Source organism: Salarias fasciatus, chromosome 5 (assembly GCF_902148845.1).
Source record: "Salarias fasciatus chromosome 5, fSalaFa1.1, whole genome shotgun sequence".
Classification (NCBI taxonomy): Eukaryota; Metazoa; Chordata; class Actinopteri; order Blenniiformes; family Blenniidae; genus Salarias; species Salarias fasciatus.
The window spans coordinates 31,966,659-31,989,158 of record NC_043749.1 but is presented as its reverse complement, the minus strand read 5'-3'; the positions used below and the strand labels follow the sequence as shown (position 1 = coordinate 31,989,158).

Sequence of the window (22,500 nt, the reverse complement as noted above, 5' to 3'; positions counted from 1 at the left end):
CGCCTCGCTCCCCCAGACAAACACTCCTTCAGTCAGAAACACACTGCCTCCATGACTCCGGCCTTTTCCTTCAAACCGCGCTCGGGTTTGTATGAATAGAGCTGTTTCACCTCCACCTCCGGAGAACACTTATCCCCCACACACACACACACACACACACACACACACACACACACACACAGGCTGGGGCTGTGTGTTACACAAACACACCACTGCCTCTCTTCTCTTATTATCCGGGTCCACCGGGCCGGCAGTAATGGCATTTAGACATTTAGTCAGTTTGAGCGCTTCGGGCTACGTTTGAGCGCACGGCCACAGATGCCGTGCGCTCGCTTATGGTATTAAATGACTTAATGAAAACGCGAGGCACGTGAACTGACAGTGCAGTTAATACAGCATGAGTAACACACACGGCCAGCACGGCCCAGTGCGCCGACTTTCAGACAGTTCGGTGCTCGTGTGGTTAAAATGCACTGAATACGTCCAGCCGGTTCATCTCAAAGCTAAAAAAGTAATCGTTCCTGCTGGAGCGGATTAATGAAGAGCAGGAACCCTTCAGATTCCAGACTGAAGGTCCTGCTTTCGCCACCATTTCAAGTGAAAATGGAAAAGTTTCATTTCCTGTTTGGATGTCCGTCTCCATGACAACGGCGCTTGGACCCGCCGAAAATGCAACTTTTTTAAAAACGGCTCCCCCGGTGGGACTTTTTGAAAATGCTCCCGCTCCGTCTCCATGGAAACGGGTTAAAACGCAGCGTTTCTGAAAAACCTCATGGATTTCTAAAGGGAGCCTCTCGCTGGTGTTTCAGTGGCTTAGGGTGCTGTCCTGAGCCGGGCGGCGCTGTGGTCTGAGATTCCCTGCCCTTTGACCTCAGGACTCCAGACCAGGGGTGTTAAAGTTGAGGCCTGTGGGCCAAAATCAGCCCATAAGAGGCTCCAATCCGGACAAGCACCAAGCGGATGGTAAAAGACGAAGTTCTTCAGAGTAGAAACACAAACCGGACTCCCCGGAGGAGCCGCTCGGCGCCGGGCGGTCGTGAACACGCCGCTCCACGTCCTGGATCTCCTCCCGCACACACACACACACACACACACACACACACACACACACACACACACACGCTCAGGATGGGTGGATGTTATCTAAGTGAGCGGTAAACAGACTCTGATGAGCCGGCCGCCTCGGGGCGCCTCCCTCTGGTTTGTGGCCCCGTCGGGTCCCGTCGCGCCGCGTTAGCTTCGGCCGCTGTGAAACGGCCCTAATGGCCGCCGCGGGGGAGGGGAGAGCGTCACATGAGACACACGGGGTGTGTGTGTGTGTGTGTGTGTGTGTGTGTGTGTGTGTGTGAGGATTCTCAGGGCACGCCGTTACTCGGCTGCTCCTGTGGGGGTTCTGGACGGCGGCCAGCCCGGCTTGTGTAACGCGGCGTGTTCGAGCGTTGAGAAGTTGAAGCGATCTTCGGCTGCAGCGACGAGACGAGACGGAGCAGATGATCGCTTCGAAACGCATGTTTGCCCAATAACCTCTTCACTTATTAAAAGTGAACGCTCATTAAGTGTCGGGTTTTATATCAGCATCAGGCTGAAGCACACAACGTATTCTGATGCGATTAAATTAATTAAACAGCCTATTTCTCATATGGAAGCTTAATCTGTTTTTTTCTTTTTTTTTCAGTAGAAGGACGCCCTTCACATATAATTCCCAATCTTGAGAGAAAAAAATGAACAAGAAAAAGTTCCTGATATCAACACTGGTTGAAAACTCTTAATAGGTTCTTTATTTTTCGATCTCCGCTCACCGTTTGGAAGCTGCTCCAAAGTTTCCACTTGTAAACTCGTGAGCGCCGAACCTTTAGCATTACGTGGAAAGTAATTACCATTCTGCTGATGAGGCTTTGGTGAGAATGTTATGTTGACGGCGGAGTAAATTACTTCCTGAATGCCGCAGCAGCAACAGCAGCGCCTGTAATTTCCCTGATGGCTATTAATTTGTCCACAGTATCGGCCGCTGCTTTACGTTTGGGGGCTCGAGAGAGAAAGAAGCAAAGTTAGAATAAAAACCGCTATTTTTACAATTAAGTGGAAACTTGGAATGAAACGAGTGGAAGTTAGTGGAATGCTTAAAGACACTTTTCTAAGCCTTGTTACTTTATGAGCAAAGAGAGAGAAAAAACATTTACAAAGTCTTGTGCAAACTAAATATGTGTTTGATGTTGAGGATGGTATCAATGCGCTGCTTACCACGGTGGAAAAGGAAATAGACCAACAGATAAATTGATGCTAAAGCTTCTTCTTTTGAGGAATCAGACCACCTGTTTGCTCTGGACGACGTTTCTTCTCCTTATTCCAGTGTCTTTCAGCAAAGTCCAGCTCTTCTGGAGCCATAAAGAACATTTAGGCTTTAAAATGAGGCGAATGCAGCTCAGGAAGCTTCACTCTTGGTTTTGATGGACAAACAGAAAACAAGATCTTATGATGCATTCATGAAGTTCAGAATATAAAAAATGTTTTAAATTTAATGTTTTTTTTTAATTTTAAGGGTTTTTTCCCCTTTTTTCAAGCATTTTTTGACAGTTTTGAAATTTTAGTAGTTTTAACAATTTTACCTCCTTTTAATCAGTTTTTGATGCTTTTTTCCAACCATATTTGTTTACTTTAGAAATTCTTGGCATTTCACGTTTTTTAAACTCTTCCTCGTTTCTTGTGGGTTTCGCTGTTTTTCCCATCTTTACTTGAGCCTGTCTTTGAATCCCTTCTGAGCTGAGTGATGAATCATTTCTGAACAGTCCTGTGTTGTGTAACTATCATAAAAATAAGTTCAGTATTCATTCACGTTTCGTATTGTGAAAGCTTCGTGGAGCCGCTGCAGAAGGACTGAAGGGCCACATGTGGCTCTAGAGCCGCAGGTTGAACACCCCTGGTCTGGACCAATGGGACCTTTTCCTCAGATGGGCTGAGTAGAGCGCCTTCCCTCTCTATTCTTCACTCACACGCAAACCACACAAACTCAGTTTCTGGTGTCTTGCTCAAGGGCACCCGAACAAACGGACGCTGTAAGAGCTTCGAACCTGTGGACTGGAGGATGTCAGCGTCCAGAGTGAGCGGATGAGCTGCTGCCACAGCAGGCTTGTGGTCTGCCTCTCAGCCCTCCTGAAGACCGTTTCTACAGCAAGCAGGCAGCTCCTGGCAGGAAACCCCGAGCTGCCCAAGGCGGCGTTGTGCCGCAGCCTGACGGTCGTCTCTGGTTCTCACCGGAAGACCCAGGCTGCAGCGCCGCCGTCACTGCTCCGGTGGCGTTTCTCCATCGAAATCAGCCTCAGGTGCCGCGATAATGTCAGCCCGTCCATGTAAGACAGGCTTCCATCAATACGTCGAGAGACGACCACGAGTCTCTGGAGGCAGAAACTCTCTTTGTGCTGAAAAATGAAAGTGAACCAGTTTCAGAGGTCTTTAAGAACACGCCAGGAACCAGGGTTCAATTCAAAATGCTGGAACTCGAGTAAAAGTCCCGTCTGTCCCGACTTGACCTTCACGGTCTCGGTTCGGTCGTCCTGATCGGGAGCCGGCGGCGTCCAGATCGTCTCCGGCGGCTGAAGGTTCTCTGCTTCTCAGGAACGCTGCGTTCAGGATTCAGCCGCGGTTCTGTTTCGGCCTGGCGCCGCGATGCGTCCCTCTGAGGTTCTGCTGGTTTCCAGCAGTCTGGGAACCTGCTGACGCCTGGACCGGCGGCGGAGCGGCAGGAGTCCCGCTGCTGGACAGGAACTGTCCTCTGAAGGACCCCATGTGTCAGCAACGTCCTGCAACACACACACACACACACACACACACACACACACACTGGAAATGATGTTTTTCTTTCTGACACTGAACATGTGTGTGATCATGTTTGTGTGCAGGGTGGGAGGGGCTGCACTGATTTCTAAAACTAGATTGGGGGCATCGAGACACACACACACACACACACACACACACACACACACTCCCCTCCAACCGTGGTCTTAAACTTGCAGATATGATATTGAATATTGATGGGCCCCCTCCCACCCACACACACACACACCCTGCCCCCTCCCTCTCTGTTTATTCCTCTTTTCGCTTTGATTCTCTTCATTTCTAATGAGACCGCTGAACAACGAGGCTGCCATAAAGGCTAATTACCTCAGTATTGATTAATTTATGGCTGTTATTTTCATATCTGTTCGGAAGAGGCTGTTTTTCCCGTCCTCGCCCGTTGCTCGGGGTTGTTTTTCAAACGGAATGTAGATGGAAGGCTTCTCTTCCCTTTTTCTTTAAATTTATTTCCCAGTTGATGTAAGTCTTGCTTGAAGAGGCATAATCAAAGATATACTGTTGATTTCTTGGGATATATATTTGAGAGTGAGTGTGTGTGTGTGTGTGTGTGTGTGTGTGTGTGTGTGTGTGTGTGTGTGTGTGTGTGTTGGGGGGGAGGACTTTAAGGGTTCGCGATTCAAGAAGTTTTCCAGCATGTTCCGGAGTATGTGAAAGCCAGACTGATACTGGTGTTTGAAGAGGCAGATCTCCAGTAAACGGGTCTGTGGTCTCTGGTTCCTCCTGTAGGACCAGACCATGATCGAACACACACCACCACATCCCATAATACTCTCTCATTTTCAACAGGTTAGGAGCTTGTGGGAGTGAAAGGGACAGTGAGGGTGGGCCTGGTGAAGTTTTCCTGAAGTGAAGTTTAAACTCTGGTTCCTGCAGCTCGTCTTGGAGTCTGGGAGTCGTTCTGCGTGTGGAGAACCGAACGCCTCTGCAGCTAAACGCTCCCCACCCCGAACGAGCGCCGTCTTCCTCTGAGTCGCGCTGCGAGCGTTTGGTTGTCGGTGTCAGGAAGACAAAAGTTCCTCTTTTGTTGTGACGAGGTCTGAAGTGACATGTTGGCTCTGGGACCACGGCAGAAAAAAGCCCCGTTCAGTGATTTCATGAATAAAGCGGCGACGTTCCCCCGTTTCTAATACTTCAAAACAAATTAGAATGGCTGTGTGTCAAAGCATATGTCTAATTAGAGGAGTGTGTGTGTGTGTGTGTGTGTGTGTGTGTGTGTGTGTGTGTGTGTGTGTGCGTGTGTGCGGTGCTGCAGGCTAACGCAGAAGGCTAATGCGGCGGAAAATGTGTCTGAGCTGAAATAATGAAGAGACTCTGTGACTTAATCTGCCCCACTGCTCGCTCGCTCTCTCTCTCCCTCCCTCTCTCTCTCTAGCTTCATCTGCCCCACTTCTCACTCTCTCTCTCTCTCTCTCCCTCTCTCTCTCTTCATCTGCCCCTCTGCTCTATTGCTCTCTCTCCCTCTCCGTCTCTCGTTCTCTCTCTCTCTCCCTCTCCCCCTCTCTCTCTCTCCCTCTCTCGTTCCCTCTCTCTCTCCCTCTTCCCCTCTCTCTCTCTCCGTTAACTTTCTTCCCTTCTCTCTTTCCTCCGCTGTTCTTTCTCCGGCTCGTTCAGTTAAAGCCGATGGATTAATTAGTGTTGTGTTAGCGTTGCTAATGCCGGCTCTGGTTTCACCAACACGCCTAAAAACACGGTTCGATCCCCACCCCGGTCACTGACGGGAGGGAATTAAACTCTGAGATTACCGAGCGTTTTCCGCCTGTTGCTGAACTTCAGAGGAACTACATGAAGCGCTTGTTTACACCACCAGTGTTCTCCAGTGTTCATGTTTGGTGGATTGTTCTCTGATTCCTCACATCACTTTTTGTTTTGGTATATTTCGAGTTACGAACTTGCCGTTTTGTCTCCGTTTCTCTTTGGTTCATCGGCTTTTGCAGATAAAATGATTGTTGTTGCCTTGAAGCACATGACTGTTAATTGATGAGACATCTGTCCTGAATTAAGACAGCATATGCTGGAAGACTCACACACCTGTCCTCTCTGTCTCCGTCTCTGTTCAGGCGGCTGTACGTTTGAAGAGTCGTACAGCAGCTGCGGCTACAGCGTCTCGCTGGGAACCAACGGATTTACCTGGGAACAAGTCAACTCCTGGGAAAAACCCACCATGGACCCGGCGCTGCCCACCGGTAGGCCTCCACACCCGTCCCCCCTCTGGGTTCCTCTGGACTTTTCTGCAGACTTTGTAGTAAAAGCTGGGAAACGTTCCGATGTCACGTGAGGTGGAATGAGGATAAAATCAAGCAGCTCTTGGGCTTAAATTACAGTTTTCACCGTGGTTTGATTTCTCATTAGTGTGATTTAATGACACAGATCAGAGCATCTTTCAGTCCTGACTGGCTGAAGTTTGGGTGGAGGACAGATGAAGAGACGCGCCGTGCAGAGAGTTTAAAATGCTAACGCTTCTGCATCCTGTCACTTTCTGAGAAATACCGACTGACATTCGATGCAAATGAAGTGTTTTGTTTTTTTTTTGTCACTCAAATTGTGCATAAATCTCAAAGACAGCTTGTTTCTGTTCGAGTCTTTAGACAGACACACATGCAAATTAATGTCAACTTTTCAGGACGTTTTGTGAATCAGTACCACGGAGTCAGACTCACAAATCGACTGCAGTCTTGCTGATTCTTCTCTCTCTGGTCAAACGAGCATCTTGGTACCAAGACGGCGTTTCTCTTCAGAGATAGAAGCTTGGAGATGTCAGAGTGTGTCCTCTTGAACCAGTGAGGGACTTCTGAATGTGTCTTGTCCTCTGAATCTCTGTCCTGTCCTCCAGATTGCGTGCGATGTGACCCCAGCTGGGTTTTCCTCTTTCGACTTGTGAAAACGCCGAACGGCGATCAGATGGTCTGCCTGTGAGCCTCGCTCTCTCGCTGCGCTCGCCCTTTCTGCTCTCCACTTCCCGCCCACTGTCTCACTTTTCCAGCGCTGGTTGTCCCACACACTCCGTCCTCACGCGCTCCGTCTCCTACGTACCGCACGTCCTGACTCACCTTCTTCGCCTCGTCTCTCTCTTTACTTATCTGACTGACACGACCGTTCGTGGCAAAGGAATTTAGAATTCATGGCAAAGCTAACGACCAGCGGCGGTTTGTCTCTCCTGTCTTTCTTTTTTAAAGATGACTGGAGTCGTCCTCGTCTGTCCAGCGGGTGTCTGTTTCAGTCGGTCCTTACGCTGCTTTAGGTGTTTTTGGATTTGGTTCTGCTTGTTTAAGTGACTCAATGCACCACCTTGTGGTGAAAACTCGTATTGCGAGGCCAACCTAGTTGGAAAACAGCTGAATTTCATCGATTTATCACATTTCATGACAGTTATGTTTGAGACGACAGCACAGCGGCTGTTTAGCTCATTGTGCTCATCGCTTCAGGTTCTATTAGCTAACATTGAGATGGATAAATTGGTCTTGTGTTGCTAATGTTTGGCCCAGACGAATGTTAGCTGTTTATCTGAGGAGTCGGATGTTTGGACAAAATATTAATATATTTAACATAACAATATTAATATAGAAATGTATTTCTGTTTGATCTGAGTTTAGCAGAAAATTACAGCTCATCCAGACTTTTAAGACAAACTTCTCGTTTAAGAACTTCATCACGGTTTCCTACAGGAAGAATGTATTGTGAAGAGTAGAGGTTCTAAGACAAAACCCTGTGGAACTCCATGTTTGACTTCAGGAGAGGTTCTAAGTCAGAACCCTGTGGCACTCCAGGCGTAATCTAGTTTTTGAGTAGATTTTCTGGCTGCTGTTGAGATCTTCATTGTGAACGTTCTGACATGGAGTCGGTCCATATCCAGGACAGTGTAGAGTATAAAAGAAAGCCACACACACACACACACACACGGTGTGATTTGGTAATAGTAACAGGGGCCCAGTTTGGCGGACAGCTCTGTCTGCGCTGGTTGTTGCAGGGATAAAGGCTGTGAGCTGCAGATGTCGCTGGATGTGTGTTCGTCTCCCTTTCGGCTGATAAAAACTTCCTTCCCTCCAGTTCAGGCGTGGAGATCACCGCTGAGAGACACACTTCTCTTTCACCTTCTCTTCCTGGTATCATAACTCATTCCTTTTATCCCCGTCACGTCGATTTCAGCTCCCGTGCATCATCATCCTCCTCCTCCTCCTCCTCCTCCTCCCCATCCCTGCCTCAGACACGTCACTGTTCTCACCACACCGAGATGTGATCCGACTGACCGGCCCGTCTCACTCTCGCCGTGGACGCCTCATGTCAGTTATCTGTCTCATCGGAGGTGGTGGGCGGCGGCGTGTCGGCGGCGATCGCCATCACGGCCTGTGAACCTTCCTCATCATGGACGACTTATCAGCCGCACGCCGCTCTGACAGCCGCGGATCTGATACGGCGCGACAGGAACAAATTGTCTGTCAGTCTCTCCGTCCGTCTCGAGCTGTTAGTCATTTCTCGCTCGGCCTGCCGATGCTAATGCTGGACGCCGCCGACTGACGAAGCTCCGCGCTGCATGGACATGAGAGACGTTTGAGTGGAGCCTTTCAGAAGCTTCATATCCCTGCTTGAACACACAGCACTTCACAGAACGAAGGCCCGTTTCCGCGAAGCCGTTTTCCAGTGGAATATTATTCTGAAAGAGGAACAAGCATTTCCTGTTTCTTGACTTTTTCCATCATCATGTAAACTGGAGCAGATGAGCTCTGCTGCTTTTGTCTCCATTATCAACTCGGAGCTGGTAGATTCCTCCTCCTCCTCGCCTCACCTCCGCAGATCGACGCCGTTTACACGCCTGTCGGTTAGCGGAACGCCACACTTGACAGCTGGGAGATGTGACGAGATCGGACTGGCAGCGGCGTCCTTTGCATCTCTGTCACCGCGTCTCTCTGCCGCTCAGACGTCAAAGTGGTGACAGCTCGCAGATATTCGGCTTTAATTTCTCCTCTCGGCGTCTCGGTATCGACGCGCTAATGATCAAATCCACATGGCTGACAAATTACAGATCTGATAAGTGTTTTTCTGACTTTGATCACCGGCATTTGAACTGTGCGATGGTAGAGTCTCGTGAGTGTCTGTTTCACCCAAAAAAAATAAAAAAAAAAGGATTCCGGAGCCAAAAGACCAGACTTGTTCGACCCCTCATTCGGATGCACACAAACTGAGATGTACTGAGCCTTCAGAGATGAAAACAGCAGCCAGAGTTTGTGGAGTGCTTCCACCATTTCTCTATTTTTGCTTCTCCTGAGGTGTTTCTTCCTGTCCTGAAGATTTTTAAGGTTTTTCAGGACTTTCTGACTTCTCCTGTCTGATCATGAGCGTATGTTCTCCCTCCTTCAGTACCAGCTTTATGTAATTTGAGGATTTGGTGAAACAGAGTCCTGTTCGGGTCACCATCGACATGCAGCTGAGGGTCACCAGTCAACCCGGCGTGGATGCAGTACCCAGAGGAAGTCCACCGACTCCAGGAAAGAACATGCAAACAGGAACTGAACTGCAGCATCCCTGTTTTGAAGCAAGGCAGTGAACAACTGCACCGTCTTTTGTCTGTGAAGAGCAAGTTCCACATCAAGAGGACTGAAAACGTAACGGTTTGGGAAACAGTTGGTTTCAACCTATAAGGTAGAGTTGGTTAGGAATTGGTGCTGGTCCTGAAACCAGTCTTGAGACCAAAATTTCAGGATCTTGCCCTGTGACCAGCCCCTTAAAGTCTTGGTCTTGTCTTGGTCTTTGGATGCCAGGTTCTTGGTCTTGGGATGTTCTGTTCTTGGCCTTATATTGGTCTACGGATGCCAGTTTCTTGATCTTGTCTTAGTCTTTGGATGCCAGGTTGTTGGTCTTGGGATGTCCTGCTCTTGGCCTTATATTGGTCTTTGAATACCCAGGTCTTGTCTTGGTCTTGGGATGCCCATGTCCTGGTCTTGTCTTGGGCTTATGATACCCAGGTCTTGATCTTGGAATGCCCAGGTCTTGGTCTTGGGATGCCCAGGTCTTGGCCCTGGTCTGGTCTCAGGTTTTGGGGTCTTGACACTCCTGTGAACTACATTCAAATAATCATGTTAAAGATTAAAAGATTCAGAGGTTTATGTTTTTTTAATGTTTTTTTTCGACTGACACGCCGATAAATGAACAGTTAAATAACAATGAAGACATTTTTATTTTCTTGTTTTCTTCAAAGCTGGGCTTTGACTTTCCTCGACACTGTTGGCCTTTCACAGACGTTCACATCGCACTCGTCTTTTTTCCTGGAAATCTGCTGGAAGGCTGAACGATACAAACTCACACGAGCAGCAAACATCCCACATGAAAGCCGCCGGATGTTTCCAGCAGCCGTCAACACGACCGCAATCTGAAATGTGAGAAATGATCAGAGAGCCGGAGTGAAGGCGGCGTTAAAGTGAGGAAAGGGGACGAGACAGGAAGGAAGAAACAGCAGCGCCAGTGAGCGAGGGTTTAGGTGAGGACGGAGAGCAGCGCATGAGTAAATAAAAACGTCTCTGTCTCACGCTGTGGATGAAAATCCCAGTCCAGAGGACGGCGTGTGACGTGTGTGTCAGTGTCCATGCAGACAGCAAACACTTCAGAAAACCCCACGCCGCCATATTCCATTCCGGAAGAAGGCAGAATAGAAAATGTTGTTAAAAAAAAAAAGAACGATTAAAAGATATAAAAAGACAATTAAAGAGAAATAAATGGACAGAAATGGAAAACTAAGACAAAAATGCAGTAGAAAATGAGAGTAAGTGAGATAACAAACTGACAGGAAGCTGAAGGAGACAGAAAAAGCTTGTAGTCGAATACAAAGGATTTTTTTTCTTTCCTGAATCATGTAAATGGAAAAAAAAGCACAAAAGAGACACAAGGGCAGACAGACAGTCGGCTGAAAGGGTCCACAAAGCAGACAGAAGCTGTGAAAGAAAGCCGAAAAACTGTAGAAAAAAGGGGAAAAAAAGACAAACTCAGAGCCACACAAAGACGAGTGTTTTCTTTAATAACTCCGGTTACTCTGAGTCCCGCTTACTCTGTTCTGACGGGACTTCTGGATTTTAAGGCAATTTCCACAGCAGACAACTGGGAAGACGTGTTGAGGAGGACGTCTTCAGAGTGTCATGAGAGGGTTGAGATTCCTCCTCCGGGCCGGGCCGGGCCGGGCCAGGCTGGGCCAGGCTGGGCCAGGCTGGGCCAGGCTGGGCCGGGCCGGGCTGGGCCGGGCCGGGCCGAGGCTGCTGTCACCCGAACAGAGCAGGAAGCAGACTGACGCTGAGCGCCACCTTCTGGACTGCAGGGTTCAGACGAACTGATGAAACCAGATCAGCCAGGAAGAGAGCGACCGGAGGACAACCAGCTGGGGGGGGGCAATCCACTGCTGCTGACTGCATCCTTCCATCCATCCATCCATTCATCCATCCGGCCATCCATCCATCCATCCATCTGTATGCCCATCCATCCATCCGTCCATACATCCATCCCCATATCTGTCTGTCCATCCAGCCGTCTGTCATCCATCCACCATCCGTCCATCCGTCTGTCCATCCACCTGTCCATCTGTCCATCCCTCCATCCGTCCTTCTGTCCATCATAACATTGCGTCAGCTGATCACTACAGCTTTACATCAGCTGATCACTACAACACTTCGTCAGCTGATCACTACATCAGCTGATCACTACAGCATTACATCAGCTGATCACTACAACACTACGTCAGCTGATCACTATGTCAGCTGATCACTACGTCGGCTGATCACTACAGCATTACGTCAGCTGATCACTATGTCAGCTGATCACTACAGCATTACATCAGCTGATCACTACAACACTACGTCAGCTGATCACTACATCAGCTGATCACTATGTCAGCTGATCACTACAGCATTACATCAGCTGATCACTACAACACTACGTCAGCTGATCACTATGTCAGCTGATCACTACGTCGGCTGATCACTACGTCGGCTGATCACTGCGTCGGCTGATCACTACGTCAGCTGATCACTGTGTCAGCTGATCACTACGTCAGCTGATCACTACGTCGGCTGATCACTGTGTCAGCTGATCACTACGTCAGCTGATCACTACGTCGGCTGATCACTGCGTCGGCTGATCACTGCATCGGCTGATCACTGCGTCGGCCGGCCCCTGAGCTGACCTATTGCCACTCAACACTGTTGACAGGAAGTGATTCTCAGAACCGTTGCTGCCGTTGAGACAATCTAAATAACATTTCTGGTGTTCTCACCTGCTGACTGCAGGAGAGGCCTCCCAGTCACTCACCTTTCATCCCCGTTAAAGAACTGAGAAACCTTCACTGTCATCTGAAGCGATTGGAGGATGGCAGGGCTCAGCTGGGAATGGACAGACTTAATTCAGCTGCAGAAGAAGAGCAATCAAAGAGGAATTGAAATCTTTGCCCTCACTTCTTCTTTGTGTTGTCGAAGCTCACCTCACCTGAGGCTGTACATGGCTGAACGTTCTCCCGTCGCTCCTCGCTGTACGTCATATATTTGGAAGCGTTTGGTCTTTCTGAATGTGTCGCGTCGGTAAAGGCAACAATTCATAACCCCAACAACAGCATCTGTGCAGAACAGACCCAAAACAGCAGCCTGTGTGTTTCTGGAGGCGGATGAAGACGGCGACATGTTCATTAGCGGTGTGCAGAGTGACAGACGGCGTCTGTCGTGGCTTTGTGCGAATGAGACGGAGTGGATGAAGATTTAATGATCCCTGAAGGGAAATCCAGCCGTTCCTGACGCTGAGACGCCGATGAGGCCAGAACGTGAAGACAGCATCAGATAATAGCCAATGGGATTACAGGTGAAGAAAACAGGACCGACGAGGACGATGCAGTGAGCACGGCCCGCCACCGGCTGGCGCTGTGTGTTGCTCAACATTGTGATGACTGAATCCACATATTGCAACAAACAGATGTTGATGTGGCGGCTTGAAAAATCTAAAACGCTCATGAGGTTTTGTTCACGGCGCAGCTCTGGGTCCAGTCTGGGGTTCATGAATTTACAGGCAGACACTCTGTAAACACACACACACACACACACACACACACACACACACACACACACACACACACACACACATGAGTGGAGACGGCTGCCATGCAAAGTGCTCGCTCCACTGGGAGCAGCATGAGGTTCAATTTCTTTTCCGGGCGGAGTAAGATTGGAGACGACGTGCTCCACCCCCGCCACCCCCGCCACCCCCTGGAAGCAACAGCTGCACAGAGAGCTTCAGCTGGAGGGAGGTTTGTCCTGAAACCCCGGCGGGTGGAGGAAACCTGCTCTGGATGGCGTAACGTCTGAACTCAGACCGGACCGACATTTTCGCTGTGTTTCCTGACACACACCTGCTCTGGTCTCTTTCCTTCTCACACTACAATACAACAATTTAAACGTAAGAAAGCATGTCGTACGTGCAGACACTGCTTGACACGACGTATGTGGGCTGGAGAAGAGAAAAAAGGAGCGTCAGTCACTGCAGCTCATTAAACGTGTGGTCTGGTTAAAGCAGAGCCATCCTCTTAATTATGTGGCCTGAAATAAGCCGGTGTCTGGCAGCTGCAGTGTGGGGGAGACGTCGCTCATCCATGAATCCCGACACGTCGGCCCACACAGCCGCGAGGAGAGGTCTGCTCAGGTGTTCCGGGCTCCGCCGCCCATCGGCTGCCAGGCGACCGAGAACAAGGGAGAACTTTAGGGTTTCGTCACTGTATCGCTCTAGATGGAGAAAACTGCATTTAGAAAATAGTGTCTTCCGCTCTGATCCACACAGTGAAGACATTTTGATCAAACAAGCAAATTAACAAAGGAATACAGCAAAATGACTGAAATATAGTAAAATGCCGACCATGTCAGTTGTAGTTATGAAACTTGAAATGTGGGGAGTAAAGAAAGAAAGAAAAACTTCATGGAAATATGTTTTATGGCAGCAGATGAATTTTATCAGTGTGGAAAATAGCAAAATCAGCTTTTAGTGATGAATGGGAGTCTGTTGGTGTTTTCTACTTTTGTTTAGTGGAGTTCTCACTGGGTTTTAGTGTTTCACTCATGAATTATGTACATGTTGACTCTTTCAAGTTCTGTTGTACTTAATGCAATGACTGTAAAGATGATCGATCGATCCTGTCTATCCATCTGATTACATTTCAGACTATTTAATGCCGCGTGTGTTTAGTAGTTTTAACCATGCGTCATGAGAGTTTAATAAGTTTTAGTCAGTTTTTCACGTAAATTTCATCCTAATGCTCTTTGATTTTCATATAAATGCTGTGGTCAGCTGCTCCATCAGACATTTCTTCGCCCATACGTAAGCGTGTGAGATTGTGATCTTGCTGCTTTTATGGCAGCTTTTTGACATTCTCGCTCAAATCCCTGTTGTCCTTCTGGCTCGCTTCCGGCCGGCCCAGAATTTGACGTCCAGATGAAAGATGTCGGCGTCTCTTGTTCCCTTCTCGGGGTTTTAGCTGAATTTAAGCAGAGCTAGCTGGAGCTCTGCAAACAACGCTGCAGGTGTGTGTGTGAGTGTGTGTGTGACTGTCAGTCCGCGGCCCAGACCTGCAGCCTTCGCGCTCCGCCCGACGTCCTCTCGCTTCCTCGTCCTCCGTCCCCCTCTCTCTGCTCCCTGTCTCCTGCCGAGGCGTCTCTGTCCTGAATTTGCCTCTCAGCCTCGACAGCTCGACAGAGAAGCGTCTTTGAACTGTGGTGAAAGTCTCAAGTTGTATTTTGACATTTTTCCTGGCGCCTGTGTTTTCGTGTGTGTGCGTGTGTGCGTGTGTGCGTGTGTGTGTGTGTGTACGTCTGCTCGTCAGCGCTGCCTCTTAGTTTTTCCTTTGAGAGGCTGAAAACAAATCAGCACTAATCAACGCGCCTCACCGTTCAGTCGTGACACGTATTCAACACACAACTGACAGAAACACGTACACGGCACACACACACACACACACACACACACACACACACACACACACACACACACACACACACACACACACACACACACACTGCGCTGCCTCGCTCAAGCTGCCAGCGGTAATAGGCTTCTGAATTATAGTGTCACAGTCGTATAGCGGAGACTGTGCACGTGTGCGTGTTTGTCAAGTGGCTGCTGATGGGTGCAGAGGTTAAATATCCTGTCCACTTTTTTGTCCCCGGCGGTGATTTGAGGACCCTCGTCGGAGCCAACTTGATTGCGTGTGTGATTTGTGGGCGGGCGGGAAGCGGCGGGGCTCGGCGGCAGAAATGACAAACGGCGCAAAGGCGATAATGGCACATTGACAGGGTGACAGACGGGCGCCGTGTAAATACCTGCATTTGGCGAAGTGTTAACCCAAGGAAAGCCTATAAGTGGTTTGCTTTAAAGCTCGGCGTGAGGAATGCAGAGCGGCGTGCTGACAGACGGGTTTCATTTATGAAGGCTGAAGCACAGACGATGTTTTACAATACAGTGGAAAACATCTGCAGACGGACACGGATCGTAGTCCAGAGACCTGAACCGTGTCTGGATGTTCTTGTTTTTCTAACCACGGGACTCGCTGACACCATGAGGACCAGAACTGAAGTCCTTTATGGAGAAAATAGGAGACGTTCCTTCAGGTTAAACAGTGAAGAGGACTTCCCAGAACAGAAGCCCCAGTCAGGAATCTCACAATATGCAGACGACTGTGTGGTGTGAAGCGGTGTGTGGCGAGGTGAGGTTCAGGCAGGAGCTGAGTTTAGTCAGCAGGAAATAATTGAGAAATCAGTCAAAATGTGTTTTTTCTTCTGGTTTTTCTGTACTCGTGGGGACAACATCTTGATTTCTCACAAGCCAATGGGAGCAAATGTTGGGTTTGGGTGGGAGGCGGACTACAATGCGGTCACTGCGTTGTTCCCATATGAAATAACAGGTGCTTATCAAATATTGAGCTCCATTGCAGATGGAAGTCTACAGTTCTATCTGGGACCAAACGTTTCCCCGGCGTAATTTGACTTGTTTGCAGTTTCATCCTGTCTTCATGGTGATCACGGTCGCACCAGTCACACTATTGAGATAATGGCTTTTCTGTCGGACTGCAGGCCAAATCATCACAGGTCTGAATGAGAAGTGGTCCCAGTAATGACGGGAAGAGTATATAAATGTTTTATTAAGGAAGCAATTGCCTTGAGCCAAGTTGGTTCAATTACAATATAATAAAATAACAACACGAGCGTCGTCTCCTCTCTGCTTGCAGTGTTTGTTTGTGCATGTGGAGAATGATTAAAATGAGAAAACACAGTAAGCCAATGCAGATTAATGCTTTGTAAATAGTGAGCTGATCGAGAGCGAAATACAGAAGATGAGATTCTATATGGTCGCGCATATGAGAGAAACACATTTATTGTTTACAGTGGAACAATAAAGCTTCATTCTGTCGCCCACAGTGGCTTTCCACTTGAGCATTCATAGTCTGGCCATTATTTTATCCACTTCTGCATCTTGAGAAAGTTTAACTGAGTGAGAATAAAGTTTTTTTTTTTTTTTTTTTCCATTGTCAGAAGAGAAGGTCATTCTATATGAACAGCCTCAGACGCTCGGTTCCTAAAGCAACACCTTCGATTCTACCAGAGGAAATGTCTTCAGGAAACTGAACCTTTTCTGTGAAGTAAAAAAACGAAACGCAAACCTGGAATTTTAAGCTCGACTTTCGGGAGATTTTGCTGAAATGTCGCTGGGAGAGCTGTATGGAGCCGTCAGTGTCGCTCAGACTGGAGCCATTATACGTCCAGGGAGAGCTGTGAGGCGATGGAGATGGAGATGGATGGATCACCCGACTGATCGCAGATCTAGTCTGCAGATAGAAACGTGGCTGACAGACACAGAAATGACACGAGGAGATAAGAAAGAGGAAAAGAAACAGGCTGAAGGAGGAGGAGGAGGAAGAGGAGGGTGGAGGCAGGAAACGGAGCATCACTGCTTTGTTCCAGTTCTACAGCGTTTTCTCACCTCAATTTTCGATTTAACGTCACATTGAATTATTCCGGCTGCTCTTCAGCGTGAGGCTAAGGCTCATTTACACGACGGCGTTTCAACTGAAAGCGCTTCGCTTTTCCAATCCGATCTGACGTTTCTGCCGTCTGGACGTGGACAGAGCTGCAGCGCTTTCAGAAAGTCGTGTTTTAGTGTCTCTGAGCATCATTGTCGTGTAAACGGATCCAAAGTTTCCAATCTCGCCTGAAAATGTTGTGTAAAAAGAACCTAAATAATTTCACATATAGCAAGTTCGTTCCATCGGTTGTGCAAATTGAAGGTAAAACGCACGACGTCTGGATTAATAGCTGGAATCAATTACTTGTGAAAAGAAACCAGAGAAACACGTTTTCATATCTTGTTTCTTGTGCGCAGAAACGTCCCTTCACCGTTTTATTCCTCTTTAAAAGCAGGAAGCGCCAGACAACCCGGGCTCCTGGTCTGGACATGTCGGCACATAATGCCGACTGTGAAACAGCCGCAGATCACTTTTACAGCTTCGGCTCCACCCGAGTCTCGTAAAGCGTCGCTCTGCTTCCGTGTGACGGACGGACGTTTTCTTCAGTGCGGTCAGAAACACTCCCGGCTCCACCAACAGGGACACGCTGTGTGTGTGTGTCTGGGCTGTTTATGAACTGATCACACACACTGTTCACCTGCCGTCGGCTTTTTCAACGCTTCAGTGTCGGACTTTCTCCTTTCAGATCAGCTCTCTTTCACACAGGAACAAAATATGCATGTGAAGACATTTTCCTGCCTGTCGAGACTTTTTTTTTTCCTTCTTCTTCTGAAGCAAACAACAGAAACACACACACACGATTTATCAGGGGGGGCAATAAATGCCCATTTTTAAGACCAAGGCACCATATAAAAGCCTTGGATCACAGAAGTAATGGGTCCCTGTAGGCCGGCGATAACTCTCTGTTTATGTGCGTGTGTGTGCGTGTGTGTGTGTGTGTGTGTGTGTGTGTGTGTGTGTGTGTGTGTGTGTGTGTGTGTGTCTGTGTGTGTGTGTGTGAGAAGCAGACTGAATGGGACAAACAGGGAAAGAAAGGCAATAATGTCTGAAAATGACAGACAGTGTGGAAGGAAGGCAGGCGATAACCAGGAGGAGGAGAGAGAGAGAAACGGCTCGGCTTCATTTTCCATCTCATCTGAGCGCCTGATGTGTTTCCTTCTTCATTTGCAGTTAGCTGTTAGATTATATACCTACACCCAGCTGTGGGCTCCATATCACAGAGCGTGTGTGTGTGTGTGTGTGTGTGTGTGTGTGTGTGTGTGTGTGTGTGTGTGTGTGTGTGTGTGTGTGTCTTTCCCAGGCGGCGCTCCCGTGGGGTTATAAAAATATCAGTAATATTCCCTGAGTGATTTTCTTCTCCAGGTGAACGAGGAGGGAAATGAGCTCTTATGAGGAAATGGGTGTTCATGTCTGCTGCCGAGAGGAAACTCGTCTCTCTTTCAGCCCGGCGGCTTTCTGCTCGTTGGCCGGAAAGAGGCCCAAACGAGTCTGGAGCAGCTTCTGGAAGCTGCTCCTGGAAGCCCCCCATCCCTCCACCACCACCACCACCCCCCCCCCCCCCCCCGATCTGGAGGAGATTCACCCTTCAAAGTCGTCAAAAGATGGATTTTCTTAATTTTGGTTAATCGTAGTATTTCCGTAGTTATTCATGATTAATCACATTTTGAATTCAGTTTTTTTGCATTTCAAGAATTTGTGGGTCGAAACAGGAAGTGAAGATGCTGCAAATTCAGCAATTTATTTTAATTCAACCAAATTCAAATTGAATTGAAATGAATTGCTGAAATTGCAGCATCTTATTTCCTGGATGAACTGATGTTTTTTTTACCAGAGTGTCTCAGTTTGGAATCAAATGAACAAGAAGGAAGAATTTCCTCTTGACCTTTTTGGATTTTCTTTCAAAATAAAGCTCCATGTAGAGCAACTGGATCCGATATCTGCATGAAATCCGGTTTTCCAGACCAGCGCTGCCTTGATTTCGGCGCCAGTCGGCCGCAGTGTTTTTAATGTTTCATACACATCAGAAAGTGAAGCAGCAGATAATTGTTCCTTTATCTGCACGTCTTCAGCATGGTGATGGGAAAAAAAGAAAAAGAGGTTTTTCATCTGAATAATCTCCATAACAAACTTCTGGAGTTGTGACTTTGGGACATGAAAGCCGACTAAACGTCTCTTTAACAGATCAGTGGCGTTCCCAGACTTCCTGTTGAAACACGCTGTGGATGCTGGATGTTCAGAGCGCCGCTCCGACGCTCCCTGGGGTCTCAGAGCGCCGCCTGGCTTTTTGTTTTCTCTCTTTTTTCTCCCCGTGTCGCTCTTAAATCTCTTTCATTCCTCTTATCGGGCGTTTTGTGTCTGCCGTCTTCTGGATCACGACGAGCTCCGAGCGGAGATCTGAGGCCTGAACACACTCCGTGGGTTTGGAGCAGTTCTTCTTCTTCTTGTGATTTGATGCCAGAGTGAGACAGCGAGCGTCCGCCGGCGCCCTGGAAATGTCCATCAGGCGGCTCTGGTGACTCCAACGGCTCCGGAGGCTCCTGCGGTTCCAGAGGCTCTAGCGGCTCTGGCGGCTCTGGTAGCTCTGGTAGCTCTGGTAGCTCTGGTAGCTCTGGCGGCTCTGGTAGCTCTGGTAGCTCTGGCGTCTCTGGTAGCTCTGGCGGCTCTGGCGTTTCTGGTAGCTCTGGCGGCTCTGGTAGCTCTGGTAGCTCTGGCGGCTCTAGTAGCTCTGGCGTCTCTGGTAGCTCTGGTAGCTCTGGCGGCTCTGGTAGCTCTGGCGGCTCTGGCGTCTCTGGTAGCTCTGGCGGCTCTGGCGGCTCTGGTAGCTCTGGCGGCTCTAGTAGCTCTGGCGTCTCTGGTCGCTCTGGCGTCTCTGGTAGCTCTGGCGGCTCTGGCGTCTCTGGTAGCTCTGGCGGCTCTGGTAGCTCTGGTAGCTCTGGCGGCTCTAGTAGCTCTGGCGTCTCTGGTAGCTCTGGCGTCTCTGGTAGCTCTGGTAGCTCTGGTGGCTCTGGTAGCTCTGGCGGCTCTGGCGGCTCTGGTAGCTCTGGCGGCTCTGGTAGCTCTGGCGGCTCTGGCGGCTCTGGTAGCTCTGGCGGCTCTGGTAGCTCTGGTAGCTCTGGCGGCTCTGGCGGCTCTGGTAGCTCTGGCGGCTCTGGTAGTTCTGGCGTCTCTGGTAGCTCTGGCGGCTCTGGTAGTTCTGGCAGCTCTGGCGGCTCTGGTAGCTCTGGCGGCTCTGGTAGCTCTGGCGGCTCTGGTAGCTCTGGCGGCTCTGGCGTCTCTGGTAGCTCTGGCGGCTCTGGCGTCTCTGGCGGCTCTGGCGTCTCTGGTAGCTCTGGCGGCTCTGGCGGCTCTGGCGTCTCTGGTAGCTCTGGCGGCTCTGGCGTCTCTGGTAGCTCTGGCGGCTCTGGTAGCTCTGGCGGCTCTGGTAGCTCTGGCGGCTCTGGCGGCTCTGGTAGCTCTGGCGGCTCTGGTAGCTCTGGCGGCTCTGGTAGCTCTGGTAGCTCTGGCGGCTCTGGCGGCTCTGGTAGCTCTGGCGGCTCTGGTAGTTCTGGCGTCTCTGGTAGCTCTGGCGGCTCTGGTAGTTCTGGCAGCTCTGGCGGCTCTGGTAGCTCTGGCGGCTCTGGTAGCTCTGGCGGCTCTGGCGGCTCTGGCGTCTCTGGTAGCTCTGGCGGCTCTGGCGTCTCTGGTAGCTCTGGCGGCTCTGGCGGCTCCGTCCAGTCCCGTTCCAGTTTCTCTCACGTCTCTGTCGGCGTTTCGCCGTCGCCTCGCAGTCCTGCCAGGTTGGGTGTTGCCAGGTTGGGCGGGTTTCTGCCCAATTGTGCTTTTTTTGACTCGTTGGGCTGGAAGAAGTCGGGTTGGGCGGGTTGATGACATTTGGGCTGATTTTCACAACATTTTTTAGTTTTTGGAAACTATTTCCACCTGTTTCCAAACCCTTCGATGTTCCTCTCAGCGTGATATTTGAGCCATATTAACCACATGATCACACCATGAGCCTCCTCGGGCTCTGATTGGCCTGAATTCACTGCAGTCACTGATTTGATTGGTTAGTTTCTGCGTCATGTGTGTATTCAAGTGTGTGTGGGTCAGCCAGAGAGAAAAAATAGTTTTCAATGAACAATTTAACTGCAGTAAGTTGGATTTCGTTGTTTGGCCGATCGTGTCTTATTGGATAATCTTTGCCGTTGCAGTGACTGACGAGACAGTCTGTGCTGACTGTTGACTGACTGCTCTGTTTTTTGGGTTTTTCTGTTTTCCTGCCTGTTGTCTTTCTTTATTCACTGCAGCTCTGTGCTCATGACCTGTTCTTTATTATGCAAATAAGAATGTCATGGTTTGAACAGGAGTGTCTACAGCAGTTGAGATGTGGGCTGGTTTTTATTGAGTTGAGCGGGTTTCACTGGAAACAGTCCGATCTGGCAACCCGGGTCCTCGGCGGCGATCGGAGCGGTTGGAGCTGCAGTCTCCACTCTTCCGCCACGCTTCTCCTTTTGTTCCGAGAAAAGTTTTGAGCTTCCTGAGATGTAAATGAAGCAGCGTTACGCAGAAAAGGTCTGGGCTCCGTTCGGGGGATTATTATTCAAACATGTAGCTGGAAACAAACACCTGAGCGAAAGGAAAAAAAAAACTCCACTTGGCTTCTGCACATATTTGAATGTTAATTAAAGAGGTCGGCCGGCATACTGATAGCGAGGAGGAGACGGAGAGTAAACACTGCGACGGAGGAATCAGCTTCGGGCGCCTCGTCAGGTAAAGTGAACGGAAACCCGTCGGATAATTAAACGGCTGAAGAGTCGAGGTTCTAACGGAGAATAAAGGCCGTGAAAGACACGAGGCTGGATTAGAGGCCAAATGTTCCAGAAAAACATCTTCTGCTTCGCAGAGTGGAACACGTGAGATTTGTTATCCTGAGCGTCTCATGGAAGGAGGATTCGGTTCCGGTGAGGCCGGCTGTGTTTTGTGTTCATACTTGGTTTTTATGAACAAACAGAAACTCGATCTTATGAGCCATTCATGTTCCATTCAAGTTTTAATTCCAGTTCAGAGCAGAGAACATTTTGAACCAGTTTTTCTACTTGATTTTAGCAGTTTTGTTCCTGCTTTGGAGCTTTTTTGTTGAAAGTTTTGAAATTTTAGCCGTTTATCTCTTTAAACACTTTTCTATGCTTTTTCCTGCCATATTTCATTTTCTTATGTTAGAAATTGGAGACACTCCAGGTTTTTTTTTTTTTTTTTTTTTTTTAGCCTTTCTGTTATTTTTCCTCATTTCTTGTGGTTTTAGCAGTTTCTCCTAATTTCATTTGAATGTTTTTTTGAATCCCTTTTGAACCCAGAGTGATGAATCATAAAATAATATAAAGTAAGTAAAATGCTTATCCTTGTATCATTGGTGAAGGCTTCATGGAGCCGCTACAGAGGGAATGTAGAGCCACATGTGGCTCCAGAGCCGCAGGTTGAACACCCCTGGTCTACACAGTGGAGCTGTCCAGTCTGACAGCGGTGGACATGAAGGACCTGCTGTGTCCTCGGCTGAGCTCCTCCTCCGTCCCCTACAGAGTCCGGAGTCCAGAGTCCAGGACAGCTGGTCCTCCTGACCTCCTGACCTCCTGACCTCCTGACCAGACCAG

General features: G+C 49.0%; 1 protein-coding gene across 9 annotated transcripts in view; it reads left to right on the top strand.

Moving 5' to 3' along the window:
• ptprt (protein tyrosine phosphatase receptor type T) overlaps positions 1–22,500 on the top strand; it is a 279,550-nt gene that overhangs the window by 38,711 nt on the left and 218,339 nt on the right. For all 9 annotated transcript variants that reach the window (XM_030091481.1, XM_030091480.1, XM_030091479.1 and 6 more), the window contains exon 2: positions 5,910–6,035. In XM_030091481.1, coding sequence (XP_029947341.1) covers positions 5,910–6,035 — 126 coding nt within the window. The remainder of the gene's footprint in view (positions 1–5,909; positions 6,036–22,500) is intronic.